Genomic DNA, 17,923 nt, shown 5'->3' on the forward strand with positions numbered 1-17,923 from the left:
TTGCTATACCGTTGCAAGGGTATTCTGGGTGGTTACTAAGGTGTTCTGGGTGGTTGCTAGGGTGTTGCTAGCTGGTTGCTGGGGTGTTCTGGTTTGTTGCTAGGGTGTTGCTAGGTGGTTGCTAGGGTGTTCTGGTTGATTGGAGATTTACTTCTCATGATGTAATTTAAGGCAGAAAATTATTTTACCTACTGAACATGTTTCTGTCCCAAAAGTTCTTGATCTTGAACTGTCCATACAGACTCTTAGACTCCAATAGATGCTTCCTAAGCCATAGAGAAGTCCGTATCTGACCTCTTGAACTCATTTCTGGTCAAAAGTTCCTCAAAATAGTTTAAAACAATATAAACTTATAGATTCCCTCTGATGTTATATTATCTATACATAGGTCAATTTTTGACCTCCAGGAACACATTTATGTCCCACGGGTACTTGATCTGTGGGTTAATATACCGATAGATTTACTTCTCGTGATGTCATTGAACTCATTTCTGGTCAAATGTTCCTCAAAAAGTTTAAAACAATATAAACTTTTAGACTCCTTCTGATGTTATATTAGATATACATAGGTACATTTTTGACCACCAGGAACACATTTATGGCACATTTCCAGAAGAAAATTTGAAGTTGAGCCTGAAGTGGCAAATCTCACCACCCGGTTGCTAGGTGTTTTTTTAGGGTACTCTGGGTGGTTGCTATGGTGTTGCTATGCGGTTGCTAGGGTATTCTGGCTGGTTGAGAAGGTGTTCTGGGTGGTTAATAGGGTGTTGCTAGGCGGTTGCTGGGGTGTTCTGGGTGGTTGCTAGGGTGTTGCCAGATGGTTGCTGGGGTGTTCTGGTTTGTTTCTAGGGTGTTCTTGGGTGGTTGCTAGGCTGTTGCTTGGTGGTTGCTAGGGTATTCTTGGTTGGTTGGAGAATTACTTCTCATGATGTCATTTCAGCCAGACAAATATTTGACCTACTGAACATGTTTCTGGCCCAAAAGTACTTGATCTTGAACTTTCCAAACAGACTCATAGACTCCAACAGATGCTTCCTAAGCCATAGAGAAGTCCATATCTGACCTATTTAACTCATTTCTGGTCAAAGATTCCTCAAAAGTTTTTAAACAATATAAACTTATAGACAACTGATGTTACATTAGCTATACATAGGTCAATTTTTGACCTCCAGAAACACATTTATGGTCCACGGGTATTTGATGTTTGGGTTAATATACCGAGAGCTTTGCTTCTCATGATGTCATTTCAGCCAGAAAGATGTTTGACCTACTGAACATATTTCTGGCCCAAAAGTACTTGACCTTGTACTTTCCATTCATACTCATAGACTCCAACAGATGCTTCCTAAGCCATAGAGAAGTCCATATCTGACATATTGAAGTCATTTCTGGTCAAAGGTTCCTCAAAAAGTTTAAAACAATATAAACTTTTTGACTCCTTCTGATGTTATATTAGATATACATAGGTCAATTTTGACCTCCATGAACACATTTATGGCACATTTCCAGAAGAAAATGTGAAGTGGAGCTTGAAGCGGCAAATCTCAGCACCCGGTTGCTAGGGTGTTCTGGGAGGTTGCTACGGTTTTTTGGGTGGTTGCTAGGTGTTTTTTTAGGGTATTCTGGGTGGTTGCTATGGTCTTGCTATGCGGTTGCTAGGGTATTCTGGCTGGTTGCGAAGGTGTTCTGGGTGGTTGCTAGGGTGTTGCTAGGCGGTTGCTGGGGTGTTCTGGGTGGTTGCTAGGGTGTTGCCAGATGGTTGCTGGGGTGTTCTGGTTTGTTTCTAGGGTGTTTTTGGGTGGTTGCTAGGCTGTTGCTTGGTGGTTGCTAGGGTGTTCTTGGTTGGTTGGAGAATTACTTCTCATGATGTCATTTCAGCCAGAAAAATATTTTACCTACTGAACATGTTTCTGGCCCAAAAGTACTTGATCTTGAACTTTCCATACATACTCATAGACAATGTAATATAACATTCTGATGTTATATTACATAGGTCAATTTTTGACCTCCATGAACACTTTTATGGCCCACAGGTAATTGATCTGTGGGTTAATATACCGAGAGATTGGGATGCGCATGCGCAGCGGACGGTGATGGCTGCTTAATATCGACGCTCTCCCTCAGTTGTCTTTTTTTCGGATTTATCTATCCCTACTAAGTTTTTGGCCGAATTTTATGTAAATTCCTGGTTTTAGTGGCACTCTAGATGGCATCCAAACGAGATTTAATCCACTCCCCGGCAAAGAAAAGGTATAAAGACGACGAGCACCTTCACGACGCCATTGCCGAAATGCTGGATAAGCAACTGAGCGCCATAAAACTCAGTATGTCGACGATTGTTCGCGAGGAAATATCGACGATTACGGCACGATTGGAATCGCTGGAAAAGGATGTCAAATCGTTCGGCAAAAGATGTGACAACATCCAGGCTACGGTGCGGGATGTTAAAAGGGACTCGATTGCTAACAAGACTTGCCTAGAGGAGCTCCAGGAGAAACTATATCTTTATGAAGATAAATCCAGACAAAATAACCTAAGGTTGGTGGGCCTGTGGGAAGGAGCTGAAGGAGGGGATGCAATTCAGTTCTTGCAGACCCATATTCCCAAGTGGATTCCAGCTCTACAAGGGAAGACGATCGAGATTGAACGGGCGCACCGCCTCTACGCGAACGAGGATCCCTCCAGGAATAGAGCGCGCACTTTGATTTTCAAACTCCTTCGTTACAATGACCGACAGGCGATCCTACAGGGAGCCAGAAGTGCACCGTCTCTGAGTTATGAAGGGGGTAACTTAAGGTTCTATCCTGACTTCAGCCAGGGAACGTCCAAAAAAAGGAAAGCTATGGCCGAAGGGAGGAAACGCCTCCAGCAACTAGGCATCGAGTCATTTCTGCTTTATCCTGCTTCGGTCAAAGTACGTAAAGGTCAGGAGCAATTGTTCTTCAAAACCCCCGGAGACCTGGACCGTTTTATCGCGTCTCTGAGTGCCACTACGGAAATGGACATCACCGTGCCTACAGGGATGCCTGATGAGTAAATTCGGCCTTCTTTGTTTTGTATTATGGCACTTTGAGTAGGGATATAGGTTTAATTTTCGCTGTGACGGACACTCAGGTGAGAGTTGCTGATGCTTGAGTAACTGTTGCCACTTATAGTCCGAGTGCATGCCCTCGACTAAATTTGCTTTCCAGGCAGATAAGAGAGTGCGTTCTTCCTCTCTGCAAGCTGCCGATAGTAATTTGATTTTTGTTTTTCTATTGTATTTAACCATTAACGTTGTAATGTTAGAACTACCAGGGTTTGCCGTTTTTGTTGTACTTTTTGTGTTGTTTTGGGGTGAAATTATTATTGATGCGTTCGGTTTCTATAGCTACCTCTGCCTTATGTATAATTATATTGAGACAGAATGAGGGACTTTAATGTGATATCGTGGAATGTCAATGGTCTAAATTCTCCCGTGAAAAGATCCAAATGCCTAGATTATCTCCATCGCAAACGAGCTGACATGGTCCTAATACAAGAATCCCACCTCAAGGCTCCTGATGTTACTCGCTTTCAGAATAGACATTTTAAAGTGATAGCTTTTTCATCATATAATAGTGCATCAAGAGGAGTTATTATTCTTCAGAACAGAAAATTCCCGTTTCTAATAGAGAAATCGGGTGGGGATGAAAATGGGCGGTTTACATATGTGTCAGGTTCATGGAATAATTTGAAAATGGTTCTCTTCTCAGTATACTCCCCTAATAACTATGATGCAGATTTTTTTCCATCTCTTACCAAATCCCTCCTTAATTTTGCTGACTACAAACTGGTCGTAGGAATAGATGCTAATGCAGTTTGTAATCCATTAATCGATAGATCCCTTGTCTCTGTTCATGGTGATCAGGCTTCGCAGTCGTTAAACGATCTCATTGCTGATAACGATTTATGTGATATCTGGAGAGTGAAGAATGAGAGCGGTAGAGATTATACTTTTTATTCTGCACGCCATAAATCATTTTCGAGGCTAGATTACATTCTGATTTCTAAATCTCTTACTCAAGGTGTAAACCATATTGATATTTTACCCATACTGATTTCAGATCACTCCGCTGTGATTTGTAATCTATCTCCTCCGATAATTCCCCTATGAATACAACTCTTTTGCAAAATGAAGATTTTGTAAAACAGTTACGTTCTAAATTATCTCTGTTTCTCAAAGAAAATTCGAGCTCAGCTACTAATCCACAGATGCTATGGGAAACAACCAAGTGTTTTTTGAGAGGAAATTGTATTTCTTTTGCCTCCTATGTAAATAAATCCAGAGTTAAACAATTAACCCGTCTGGAGGATCAGATTAAATGTGTAGAGAAGGATCTTAAAAAAACATTTACGGAACAGAAAAGCAGAATCCTAGCGAATTTAAAAACTGACTACAAGGCAATCTTACTAAAAAGGGTAGAATTTTTGATCCACCGTACCAAACAAAATTACTATTTTAATGGAGAACGACCAGGCAAACTAATGGCTTTAAGGTTGAAACACAATGAGGCCTTGGCCTCAATAACTGCCATTAGGGACAATGCAGATGTTCTTCACACAGCTCCGGGTGATGTAAATAGGATATTCAAGGAATTTTATGAGCATCTATACAAATCTGAGGTGGGAGTGAATGAACAACCTGTCATTGATTTTCTGTTAAATTTAGAACTACCCCAATTAAGCGAGCAGCAATGTGCTTTTCTTGATTCTCCAATAGAACTTAATGAATTGAAGGAGGCTTTAGAAGTTATGAATAAGGGAAAGGCCCCTGGTCTGGATGGTTTACCCCCAGAGCTGTATCTGGCAATATGGGATTTGATTGGACCGCTCCTCCTTGACTCCATAAATTTTGCTATTGATACGGGTTGTTTCCATCGAGATCAGAACACTGCTCTTATTTCTCTTCTACTGAAAAAAGGGAAAGAACCCTTATGCTGTTCTAGTTACAGGCCGATTTCACTAATTGGTACGGATGTCAAGTTATATGCTAAGGTTCTAGCCCGTCGTTTGGGACCAGTCGCCAGCTTCCTAATCGCCCACGACCAGACAGGATTTCTTAAGGAACGTTTTGCTACAGATAATGTGCGACGCCTTTTGGACATCATTGACTCACCCAACCCGGTTAATGAGCAACGCGCTATCCTCTCACTAGACGCAGAGAAAGCCTTTGACCGGGTCGAGTGGACATATTTATGGTCTGCCTTAACCCGTTTTGGATTTGGCCCTCGTTTTATTCATATGGTTCAGACTCTCTATGGTAACTCTTCTGCACGGGTTTCAACGGGTTTGTGCTGTTCGGAAGCATTCCCGTTGAATAGAGGCACTAGACAGGGTTGCCCTTTATCGCCCCTATTATTTGCAATTTCATTAGAGCCCTTAGCGCAGGCAATTAGGCAGGACCATATTATTTCCCCGATTATTGTTGGCGACTCCAAACATTTTATCTCTCTTTTCGCGGATGATATTCTTCTCTACATGTCTAATGTTTCCTCTTCTCTACCTCAGTGTCTTAAAATATTTAATGACTTCAGCGTCTTAAGTGGTTACAAAATTAATTGGGGAAAATCTGTATTAATGCCCCTGTCTTCGTCATCAAATACTGCATTAGCGTCTTCCTCGATCCCAATTAGTAATACATTTAAATACCTGGGAATCCAGATCTTTCCATCACTTCAAACTATCTCTAAAGAAAATTATAGTTCTTTATTTACTGCTATCAGACGAGATTTACAGAGATGGGACGTTATTCTAGTCTCACTGCAAGGCAGAATTGCAATCATTAAAATGAATATCCTCCCTCGACTTTTATTTCTGTTCTCCATGATTCCTTTATCTCCCCGTATAACCTTTTTTAAAGAGATGAATTCCTTGATTACAAAATTCATTTGGAATAACAAACGACCAAGAATTAAACTCTCAACATTGCAGAGAAGATCTGATAAAGGAGGCTTGTCACTTCCGAACTTAAAATTGTACTTTTGGGCATGTCAGCTCCGCTCGCTCAAGATTTGGTTACAGGTTGACTCGCAGATCGCCTGGCGGGAAGTGGAAGCATCAGCTGTGCTCCCACATCGGCTCCAGGATATTTTATTCACGGGTTTATCAAAGAAAGACCTAAAGTTTGGGAATACAATTGTGTATAATTCTCTTAAAATTTGGCATGAGGTATGCAAATTTATGGGAAGTTCATCTAAGTTCTCATCTGAATTGCCGATCTGGTATAATCATAATTTGCAATCCGACAACAGACCTTTTGTTTTTAAGCCATGGTCGGATCGAGGTGTACATACTTTTGGTGACATATTCAATAATCAGGGATTAAGGTCTTTTCAAGATCTGACAGAGTGTTATAATCTGCCTGGACATTCCTACTTTCTCTATTTAAGGCTGAGAAGCGCAATGCGCGCTTATGGAGTACCATGGAACTGTAACTTGGACTCTCACCCTCTGATGGACTGTGTGAACTTTTCACAGACACGAGGAGCAGTGTCATTCATTTACAACAGACTGCTCAAGCACAGCTGCGGAAAGCTCCCCATCACCACGATATGGGAAAAGGAATTAGCTCCTTGCAAACCAAATTGGGACTGGATATGGGACACTATTTCAACAATGTCAAAAAATCTTGCCCATCAGTTAATACATTATAAACTGCTTCATAGGGCTTACGCTACTCCAAATATCTTGCACAAAATGAAACGCTTGCCTACCCCGTTCTGCTCACTCTGTAATTCAAACACTGTGGGTACTTATATGCACATGTTTTATGAATGCCAACATATTGGTAACTTTTGGGATGAGGTATTTCAAGTAGTGTCAGAACTATGTGATAAGGTAATCCTTAAGCACCCAAGTCTCTGTTTGTTGAATGATGATGCAGATTTTGATCTGACTGTTAGCCAGCGTAGGATTCTTCACACTGCTCTAACTGCAGCCAAAAAGATTATCTTCAAGATTTGGCATGAGCCTACAATTCCAGCAGGCAAATTGTGGCTCATAGAAATTAAATACATTGCACTATTAGAACTTACTACAGCAAGAATTAACAAAGCCAAGCCAAAAACACTTAAGGCCTGGACTGAATTTGTTACAAAGCTATCTTCTATCATAATTCAATAGGTCACCCGTACTGATTACTTCTGAGCATTTTTAAGGAGGAGCAGTGGTAATCCTGGAGCTGTGCTGGTATTGTTATTCCACCCCTAACTTATTAATATACATGTCTATGTGTATTTTATTTGTTTTTAGTACAAGCAAACCCTGGTCTTGTACATAGTTATATGTGGTTGCACTTGTGGACCATGTTAAACTTTGCAATAAATAAATAATCATAAAAAAAAAAATATACCGAGAGATTTACATCTCATGATGTCATTTCAGCCAGACAAATATTTGACCTACTGAACATGTTTCTGGCCCAAAAGTACTTGATCTTGAACTTTCCAAACAGACTCATAGACTCCAACAGATGCTTCCTAAGCCATAGAGAAGTCCATATCTGACCTATTGAACTCATTTCTGGTCAAAGATTCCTCAAAAGTTTTTAAACAATATAAACTTATAGACCCCTGATGTTACATTAGCTATACATAGGTCAATTTTTGACCTCCAGAAACACATTTATGGTCCACAGGTATTTGATGTTTGGGTTAATATACCGAGAGCTTTGCTTCTCATTATGTCATTTCAGCCAGAAAGATATTTGACATACTGAACATATTTCTGGTCCAAAAGTACTTGACCTTGTACTTTCAATTCATACTCATAGACTCCAACAGATGCTTCCTAAGCCATAGAGAAGTCCATATCTGACATTTTGAAGTCATTTCTGGTCAAAGGTTCCTCAAAAAGTTTAAAACAATATAAACTTTTAGACTCCTTCTGATGTTATATTAGATATACATAGGTCAATTTTGACCTCCATGAACACATTTATGGCACATTTCCAGAAGAAAATGTGAAGTGGAGCTTGAAGCGGCAAATCTCAGCACCCGGTTGCTAGGGTGTTCTGGGAGGTTGCTACAGTGTTCTGGGTGGTTGCTAGGTGTTTTTTTAGGGTATTCTGGGTGGTTGCTATGGTGTTGCTATGCGGTTGCTAGGGTATTCTGGCTGGTTGAGAAGGTGTTCTGGGTGGTTGCTAGGGTGTTGCTAGGCGGTTGCTGGGGTGTTCTGGGTGGTTGCTAGGGTGTTGCCAGATGGTTGCTGGGGTGTTCTGGTTTGTTTCAAGGGTGTTCTTGGGTGGTTGCTAGGCTGTTCCTTGTTGGTTGCTAGGGTGTTCTTGGTTGGTTGGCAGGGAACTACACTGCGACCAAAATGGTCGCATATGCGACCTTTTGAAATCCCATTGCGACCCTAATTTTTAATGGGTCGCAAATGTATCACTGACTATTTTGACGGGTCTGTTTTTTTTTAGTTTCTTTCGGGTTGTATTTAATCTTCTAAAACCTGTCGGATCATCCGCTTTTTGTCCCGCCAAAGCCTTTTTTGATTGCGGTGAGTGTTGTAGAGTAGAATGACGGATGCGTTTGACAGGGCGCAAACGAGCTGAGAGAGAGAGAGAGCGCGCCCTGGCCGCGCGCGCACTATCACGTCTTCACACAACACAAGCGCTGTATTGCTCTCTCTCTCTCTATCGCGCGCATATTATTCAAATGACATGATAGTAAAAGGTTTGTGTCTTTATAATAGGCATGCTAATCATAATCATATAGGCTACCATCTGAGCCTGCATGGCGGCAGGAAAAAGACGCAGAGATGAAAGACACCGTGTCTCTTCCTTACACCAAAGGTAGATTTGTGGTCTGGTGTTCGGCTGATAAACTCTGCCATCATGCCATGAGTTAACTAATTATATTGCTCGCGCTAATATTGACATTGACTAACGTTGTATGATCACTAGCCGTTTTTTAGACTAACGTTAGTTTTTTCATAATCATAATCGCGTGATTCGCGTCAAGACACCTGATTGGCTAATACTACACACTGAAGATAAATTAAATGTTTTATTAAATAATTACTGAAAATATCCCTCTCTTCATCCCACACCCCAAACATGACATACAAAATGTTGTGGAACAGAAACAACCAGAGATATATTTATAAGCTATCATTTTATTGTCATCACAGCTTTCCAACAGTCCTGCGTATGATTCTACATTGATTAAATAAGAAAATCTAATGTGTTTTAATGGTAATTATTTTATACGGAAATCATGTATTTATAATTCAGATGAGAATAAAATTAGGGTTAGTTATAATTAAGGAAAACAAATATATTGATCTGAAATATTGCAAATTAATTTTACATTAATTCAAGTACAATTACCAAACATATATCAAGGTCATTTTGTCTTTTTATTAATTTAATTAATAAACTAATTATATAAAACTATTGTCAGTGCACTACAAATAAACTGGTTCTATGCCTTTATTAATAAAACTTAAACAAAAATTTAAGTTGTTTTGCTTTTCACTCCATTGTACCGAAATCGTACCGAACTGTCTGAATGTCTGAACCAAGGTATGAACCCGACCCAACCGTGACTTCTGTACCGTTCCACCCCTAATGCAGTACAGTTTCATTATTATTTATTACTATCCAGAGTGTGGCTTACTATAATTAATTTGTGCGACCAAATCATGTTTTGCGCCAGTAACTGAAAAAGTTAGTAGCGCAAGTGCCACCAGTGGAAAAGGTTAGTGTAGTTCCCTGTTGGTTGGAGAATTACTTCTCATGATGTCATTTCAGCCAGAAAAATATTTTACCTACTGAACATGTTTCTGGCCCAAAAGTACTTGGTCTTGAACTTTCCATTCATACTCATAGACTATGTAATATAACATTCTGATGTTATATTACAGAGGTCAATTTTTGACCTCCAGGAACACATTTATGGCACATTTCCAGAAGAAAATGTGAAGTGGAGCTTGAAGCGGCAAATCTCAGCACCCGGTTGCTAGGGTGTTCTGGGAGGTTGCTACAGTGTTCTGGGTGGTTGCTAGGTGTTTTTTTAGGGTATTCTGGGTGGTTGCTATGGTGTTGCTATGCGGTTGCTAGGGTATTCTGGCTGGTTGAGACGGTGTTCTGGGTGGTTGCTAGGGTGTTGCTAGGCGGTTGTTGGGGCGTTCTGGGCGGTTGCTAGGGTGTTGCCAGATGGTTGCTGGGGTGTTCTGGTTTGTTTCTAGGGTGTTCTTGGGTGGTTGCTAGGCTGTTGCTTGGTGGTTGCTAGGGTGTTCTTGGTTGGTTGGAGAATTACTTCTCATGATGTCATTTCAGCCAGAAAAATATTTTACCTACTGAACATGTTTCTGGCCCAAAAGTACTTGATCTTGAACTTTCCATACATACTCATAGACTATCTAATATAACATTCTGATGTTATATTACATAGGTCAATTTTGACCTCCAGGAACACATTTATGGCACATTTCCAGAAGAAAATGTGAAGTGGAGCTTGAAGCGGCAAATCTCACCACCCGGTTGCTAGGGTGTTCCCGGTGGTTGCTACAGTGTTCTGGGTGGTTGCTAGGTGGTGTTAGGGTATTCTGGGTGGTTGCTAGGGTGTTGCTAGGGTGTTCTGGGTGGTTGCTAGGGTTTGCTAGGGTGTTCTGGGTGGTTGCTAGGGTGTTGCTAGGCGGTTGCTTGGGTGTTCTGGGTGGTTGCTAGGGTGTTGCCAGATGGTTGCTGGGGTGTTCTGGTTTGTTTCTAGGGTGTTCTGGGTGGTTGCTAGGCTGTTGCTTGGTGGTTGCTAGGGTGTTCTGGTTGGTTGGAGATTTACTTCTCATGATGTCATTTCAGCCAGAAAAATATTTTACCTACTGAACATGTTTCTAATTGATCTTGAACTTTACATACATACTCTTAGACTATGTAATAGAACATTCTGATGTTATATTACATAGGTCAATTTTTGACCTCCATGAACACTTTTATGTCCCACGGGTACTTGATCTGTGGGTTAATATACCGAGAGATTTACATCTCATGTCATTTCAGCCAGACAAATATTTGACCTACTGAACATGTTTCTGGCCCAAAAGTACTTGATCATGATCTTCCATACATACTCATAGACTCCAACAGATGCTTCCTAAGCCATAGAGAAGTCCATATCTGACCTATTGAACTCATTTCTGGTCAAAGGTTCCTCAAAAAGTTTTAAACGATATAAACTTTTAGACTCCTTCTGATGTTATAGTCAGAAGGAGTCTGACTATAACATCAGATAAAATAGATACATAGATAACTATAACATCAGATAAAATAGATACATTGATACATTTTTGACCTCCAGGAACACATTTATGGCACATTTCCAGGAGAAAATGTGAAGTGGAGCTTGAAGCGGCAAATCTCACCATGGTTGCTAGGGTGTTCCCGGTGGTTGCTACAGTGTCCTGGGTGGTTGTTAGGTGGTTGTTAGGGTATTCTGGGTGGTTGCTAGGGTGTTGCTAGGGTGTTCTGGGTGGTTGCTTGGGTGTTCTGGGTGGTTGCTAGGGTGTTGCCAGATGGTTGCTGGGGTGTTCTGGTTTGTTTCTAGGGTGTTCTGGGTGGTTGCTAGGCTGTTGCTTGGTGGTTGCTAGGGTGTTCTGGTTGGTTGGAGATTTACTTCTCATGATGTTATTTCAGCCAGAAAAATATTTTACCTACTGAACATGTTTCTGGCACAAAAGTACTTGATCTTGAACTTTCCATACATACTCATAGACTATGTAATATAACATTCTGATGTACATAGGTCATTTTTTGACCTCCATGAACACTTTTATGGCCCACGGGTACTTGATCTGTGGGTTAATATACCGAGAGATTTACATGTCATGATGTCATTTCAGCCAGACAAATATTTGACCTACTGAACATGTTTCTGGCCCAAAAGTACTTGATCTTGAACTTTCCAAACATACTCATAGACTCCAACAGATGCTTCCTAAGACATAGAGAAGTCCATATCTGACCTATTGAACTCATTTCTGGTCAAAGGTTCCTCAAAAGGTTTTAAACAATATAAACTTATAGACTCCTGATGTTACATTAGCTATACATAGGTCAATTTTTGATCTCCAGAAACACATTTATGGCCCACGGGTATTTGATGTTTGGGTTAATATACCGAGAGCTTTACTTCTCATGATGTCATTTCAGCCAGAAAGATGTTTGACCTACTGAACATATTTTTGGCCCAAAAGTACTTGACCTTGTACTTTCCATTCATACTCATAGACTCCAACCGATGCTTCCTAAGCCATAGAGAAGTCCATATCTGACATATTGAAGTCATTTCTGGTCAAAGGTTCCTCAAAAAGTTTAAAACAATATAAACTTTTACACTCCTTCTGATGTTGTACTAGATATACATAGTTCAATTTTGACCTCCAGGAACACATTTATGGCATATTTCCAGAAGAAAATGTGAAGTGGAGCTTGAAGCGGCAAATTTCAGCACCCGGTTGCTAGGGTGTTCTGGGAGGTTGCTACGGTGTTTTGGGTGGTTGCTAGGTGTTTTTTTAGGGTATTCTGGGTGGTTGCTATGTTCTTGCTATGCGGTTGCTAGGGTATTCTGGCTGGTTGTGAAGGTGTTCTGGGTGGTTGCTAGGGTGTTGCTAGGCGGTTGCTAGGGTGTTCTGGGGGGTTGCTAGGGTGTTGCCAGAATGTTTCTGGGGTGTTCTGGTTTGTTTCTAGGGTGTTTTTTGGGTGGTTGCTAGGCTGTTGCTTGGTGGTTGCTAGGGTGTTCTTGGTTGGTTGGAGAATTACTTCTCATGATGTCATTTCAGCCAGAAAAATATTTTACCTACTGAACATGTTTCTGGCCCAAAAGTACTTGATCTTGAACTTTCCATACATACTCATAGACAATGTAATATAACATTCTGATGTTATATTACATAGGTCAATTTTTGACCTCCATGAACACTTTTATGGCCCACAGGTAATTGATCTGTGGGTTAATATACCGAGAGATTTACATCTCATGATGTCATTTCAGCCAGACAAATATTTGACCTACTGAACATGTTTCAGGCCCAAAAGTACTTGATCTTGAACTTTCCAAACAGACTCATAGACTCCAACAGATGCTTCCTAAGCCATAGAGAAGTCCATATCTGACCTATAGCTTGTTTTCACGTGACGTCACGCAACTGCGTTGCCATGGCGCGAAGCGCAAATGGAGGGCAGGAAGTGATTTCTATATTTAGGAAGCACTTTAACACACTCAAAATGCCTATGTTTTGCGTCGTTTATGGTTGCTCAAATCGATCAAACCACGAGGAGTTTGTATCGTGTGACAAAAGTTGTTGTTCATAAGGGAGGAAAGTACAAGAAATTGACAGAAAAACACCGGGAAAATGCCTTATAAACCTACGTCTGCGGTCGGGAGGAGCCGAATGGGAAAATGCCTGTGTGTGTGTGCCCAGTGATCACTTCGTCAACTGTGAGTTAATATTTATGTGGCTTATAATTACATTATTCAGGTGTTTAAATACACTTATGTGGCTGTTTGTGTAACGTAGCAGTTTCCGAACTTTGTAAAGTCAAAGTATGTCTGTAAGACGAGTTAGTTGCTGATATTTACAGCCTCGATGGCAGGCAAATCTCTCAATTCAGTTGAAAATCGGTCCTCATCATAACGTAAGGATCGCGTCCAACATATGTTTCGATTTTCTGTTTATATATTTCTCTTGTAATAGCGTCTAAAGTAGTACAGTACAGATTTTCCTCCATCTCGTCCATTGCGCTCTTCACTCCTTGCCCTCCATCTGCGTTCCGCGCGTCAGTACAATCACGTGACTGCAAACCACCTATTGAACTCATTTCTGGTCAAAGATTCCTCAAAAGTTTTTAAACAATATAAACTTATAGACTCCTGATGTTACATTAGCTATACATAGGTCAATTTTTGACCTCCAGAAACACATTTATGGTCCACGGGTATTTGATGTTTGGGTTAATATACCGAGAGCTTTGCTTCTCATGATGTCATTTCAGCCAGAAAGATATTTGACCTACTGAACATATTTCTGGCCCAAAAGTACTTGACCTTGTACTTTCCATTCATATTATAGACTCCAACAGATGCTTCCTAAGCCATAGATAAGTCCATATCTGACATATTGAACTCATTTCTGGTGAAAGGTTCCTCAAAAAGTTTAAAACAATATAAAACTTTAGACTCCTTCTGATGTTATATTAGATATACATAGGTCAATTTTGACGTCCATGAACACATTTATGGCACATTTCCAGAAGAAAATGTGAAGTGGAGCTTGAAGCGGCAAATCTCAGCACCCGGTTGCTAGGGTGTTCTGGGAGGTTGCTACGGTGTTCTGGGTGGTTGCTAGGTGGTTGTTATAGGGTATTCTGGGTGGTTGCTACGATGTTGCTAGGGTGTTCTGGGTGGTTACTAGGGTGTTGCTAGGTGGTTGCTAGGGTGTTCTTGGTGTTGCTAGGTAGTTGCTAGGGTGGTCTGGTTGGTTGCTAGGGTGTTGCTAAGGTTTTCTGCGTGGTTGCTAGGCGGTTGCTAGAGTGTTGCTAGGGTGTTCTGGGTGGTTGCTAGGTTTTAGGTGGTTTAGGTGGTTACTATGGTAGTCTGTGTGGTTCCTATGGTGTTTCTAGGTGGTTGGTAGTGTCCAAATTACTATAGAGTTTTTATAGTGTTTTTGGCAATTGATTTATATATCATCAAAAGGAGTCCATAAGTTTTTCAGAAATAATTTCAATAGGTCAGATGTGGACAATTCTATATGGCCTAGGAACCATCAAAAGGAGTCTATGAATATGTAGAAAGTTCAATATCAAGTACACATGGGCAAGAAATATAGTCTCTAGGTCAAATATCTGTCTGGGTAAAATAACATGATAACAGGTCATTCTGTATAGTATCCTGATTTTCAAAGAACAATTTAGCCAGAAATATGTTCAGTAGTTAAAATAAGGACTCTTGTATGGCTTCAGTAACATCAAAAGGAGTTAATGAGTATGTTTAGAATGTTCAAGATCAAGTACTCGTGGACCAGAACTATGTTCAGTAGGTCAAAAAGGAACCAAACTATAGCTCATGTAATATCAGAAGGAGTCTAAAAGTTTTTCTTGTTTAAAAACTTTTGAGGACCCTTTGACCAGACATGAGTTAAATACTTATGATATGGACAAAAAGGAACCTATCTATAGCTCATGTTATATCAGAAGGAGTCTAAAAGTTTTTCTTGTTTAAAAACTTTTGAGGACCCTTTGACCAGACATGAGTTAAATATTTAAGATATGGACATTCTATATGGCTTAAGAAGCATCAAAAGGAGTCTCTGAGAATTTATAGAAAGTTCGAGACCTAGTACTCGTCGACCAGGGCTATGTTTGAGGGTCAAAGACGAACCTCTAGGCCTAGGAAGTAGTCTATGAAGTAGCATGAGAAGTAGTCTATTTAGTGTAATGACCTGATCATTATCAGTCTTTTTGTTATTTTGTTTATTTCTGAAATATATGTGGGTTATTGTATTTTGTTTCATAAAGGTTTAATGCAAGAAGATTTATCATTTAATTACCCTGTGCTGTTCAGATGTGCCTGGTAATTTAACAGTTGTGTTTTCTTTAAAAATGTTTTAAGGATGGTTCATTACATAAGAGAAGCTCATTAATCAATCTGTTAATATTAGCGATTTAGTGATTTGAAAAGGTTATTGAACTATGTGAAATCCCGCGAGAGAGGAGAACGAGAAAAAGACGGGAAGTTGAAAAAAACCCTGATGGCGCACGAGGGCTAGTCTGCTAAACGGAGAGTTTAGTGCATTATAGGCTTTGAGTGGACTAAATGCTTTACGTTGGACTATAATTTGTTTACCGCACATCACGCTCTCGGGAGAGGGGTTTGTGCCTGTGAAACTGTGACCCACTACAGAAGATGTGTGTTTTGCACTGTCGAGTGAGTTTGGAACTGTTTGCCTCTCCGATTAAATTAGCTCGGGTTTTTGCAAGATTGTGACATCGTCGTGGAAAGGACCGCAGACACATCGTTCGATTGTTGAATGAGGGGAGACTACATCGGGAAGAGTTTCGCTGGCTGATGCAAGTGACTGGAGACCGTTTGATTATGAGCGCTGGACGGACGAAGTTTAACCCTCGCACTGCCGCCGCAGACGCTGTCGCTTGAGAAGAGATAAAGTTCCAGACTCGGTGGGATCTGTCTTTCACTTTACTCGAGGAGGTATTGTTGTTGTTTTTTCCACTCTATGAGCTCCAACGTTAAGCGCGCCAACGATTAATGCAGGCCTGCTAAAAGAACAGAACTAAACGAGTGCACTCAGGTTATCAGAGACTATTGACTTTTGTTTTTTTTTCCTTATTCACTTTGTGTTTTATTTTCATATATGCTCTTTGCTGTTCAACTGTTAGTGAGTTTCCCATAATACAAAAAGAGGAAATTGAGTTATGGTGTTCTTGTTGTTTATTCCTTCACCAGCCATTATATTTGTGTAGCTCAGTGTTTTCTGAGGTAATATTCTGAAGAACATTTGTTCAGATACCCATTGATAAGCAAATAGTGAGAACCATATTGTGCCTAGACAGGTTTTTTTTACAATGAGATGTCCCTTTCACCATTTTACTAAGCTTTAGGTTTAAGAAGGTTTAATACTTAATACGTGGTTGTATAACATACTTGCTCCATCACGAGCCTATGGTGAAAAGGGTTACATTTTTGGGGGCTCGTCCGTGGATGTTGTGCGCAGTTTTTAAACTGCTATTGTAATCTCATATTTGAGTAGTCTGTACTGCTAACAGTTGAATTAATTTTTTTTCTCTTTCTCACTCATTGATTCTAAGCACAAAATGGATGTTGATGAGATTGAAGCTTGGTGTACAAGGAAGCAAATAGCTCGTGAGAATGCAGTAGTGTTAAGTGGTTTAGATGCCAATGTCACAGATGATGTTCTGCTTCAAGCTTTAAGTTTTGTTAAAGCTTTTGGAATTGCTAAAGTAGTGGATCGCTGTCTAGATGTAGCTTCCAAAACCCAGTTTGTGCTCATTCAGACATCCACTGATCTTACTAAGCAGACTATACCTGACCGTGTTGGGCTCCCTGGAAAAGCTAGTCCTTGGCCTGTTCATGTGCTCCCTGTTCTCGCAGAAGATGAAGGTTTTGAAGCCAAGCTGTTGTCCTTTTTGAAGCATGAAGGAAAGACTATTACTGATGTTAAAGGCTTGCTTAAACCTTCGCCTCTTGACATGAACACTGCTTTGATAAATGCCATAAGTTCCCTGGTGGACAAATGTAACACTGCACCTGCTGATACTCAAAGTTACAGGAAGCTCCGCATGTTTTCTGGTGTGAGGCCCACCCCCAGTGGGGAAGAAGAGTATGACGCATGGTGCATCAAACCCTGGCACTAAGTGCCCGCCTGAGGATGGCATTACCTTCGCCTCAGTTACCTCTTCAACTCATCGTAAGCGCAGAAAAGGTCACAATAAGAAGTCTGTGTTTAATGAGCTAGCTCTACTTGTGAATGGTACAACTATCTAGCATGCTATGCTTAATGAATAACCTGTTGCTCACTTATCTAAAAAATTATGTTGAATGAATAGAATGTTGTCTATCTGGGTGTTCCCCTTTATCATGTGATGAAGTATTGAATATGATGTTTGTTCATAAATATAATGGATCTTCTGAGTTTGCTGGGATCAGCAAGCCAAACCCGTGATGAGGAGCTGACAGTCACGCGCCTGGTGGAGTGTATCTTATCAACCATGCTGATGACAGCTTGATTTATACTATAAAAGAGAAACCTGGATGAGACACGTTGCTCTTCCTTGCTACCTCCAGTTCGATATACCAGCAGTTATCGAATGCAAGAAGCCGTATGCTTAGCTAATATTACTCAGTTAGAATTAGTACTTAACCTTGAATCT

At 40.5% G+C, this 17,923-nt stretch overlaps 1 protein-coding gene across 1 annotated transcript; it reads left to right on the plus strand.

Annotated features, from left to right (window-relative positions):
• Positions 1-16,846: 16,846 nt before the first annotated feature.
• On the plus strand, positions 16,847-17,407 carry LOC148977676 (paraneoplastic antigen-like protein 5). The gene has a single exon (XM_089134607.1). The coding sequence runs from the start codon at positions 16,847-16,849 to the stop codon at positions 17,405-17,407; it is 561 nt and encodes a 186-aa protein (XP_088990733.1).
• The last annotated feature ends 516 nt before the right edge of the window (positions 17,408-17,923 follow it).

The sequence above is a fragment of the Pimephales promelas genome, chromosome 8 (assembly GCF_988280905.1).
Source record: "Pimephales promelas chromosome 8, fPimPro1.hap1.1, whole genome shotgun sequence".
In the NCBI taxonomy this organism is placed as follows: Eukaryota; Metazoa; Chordata; class Actinopteri; order Cypriniformes; family Leuciscidae; genus Pimephales; species Pimephales promelas.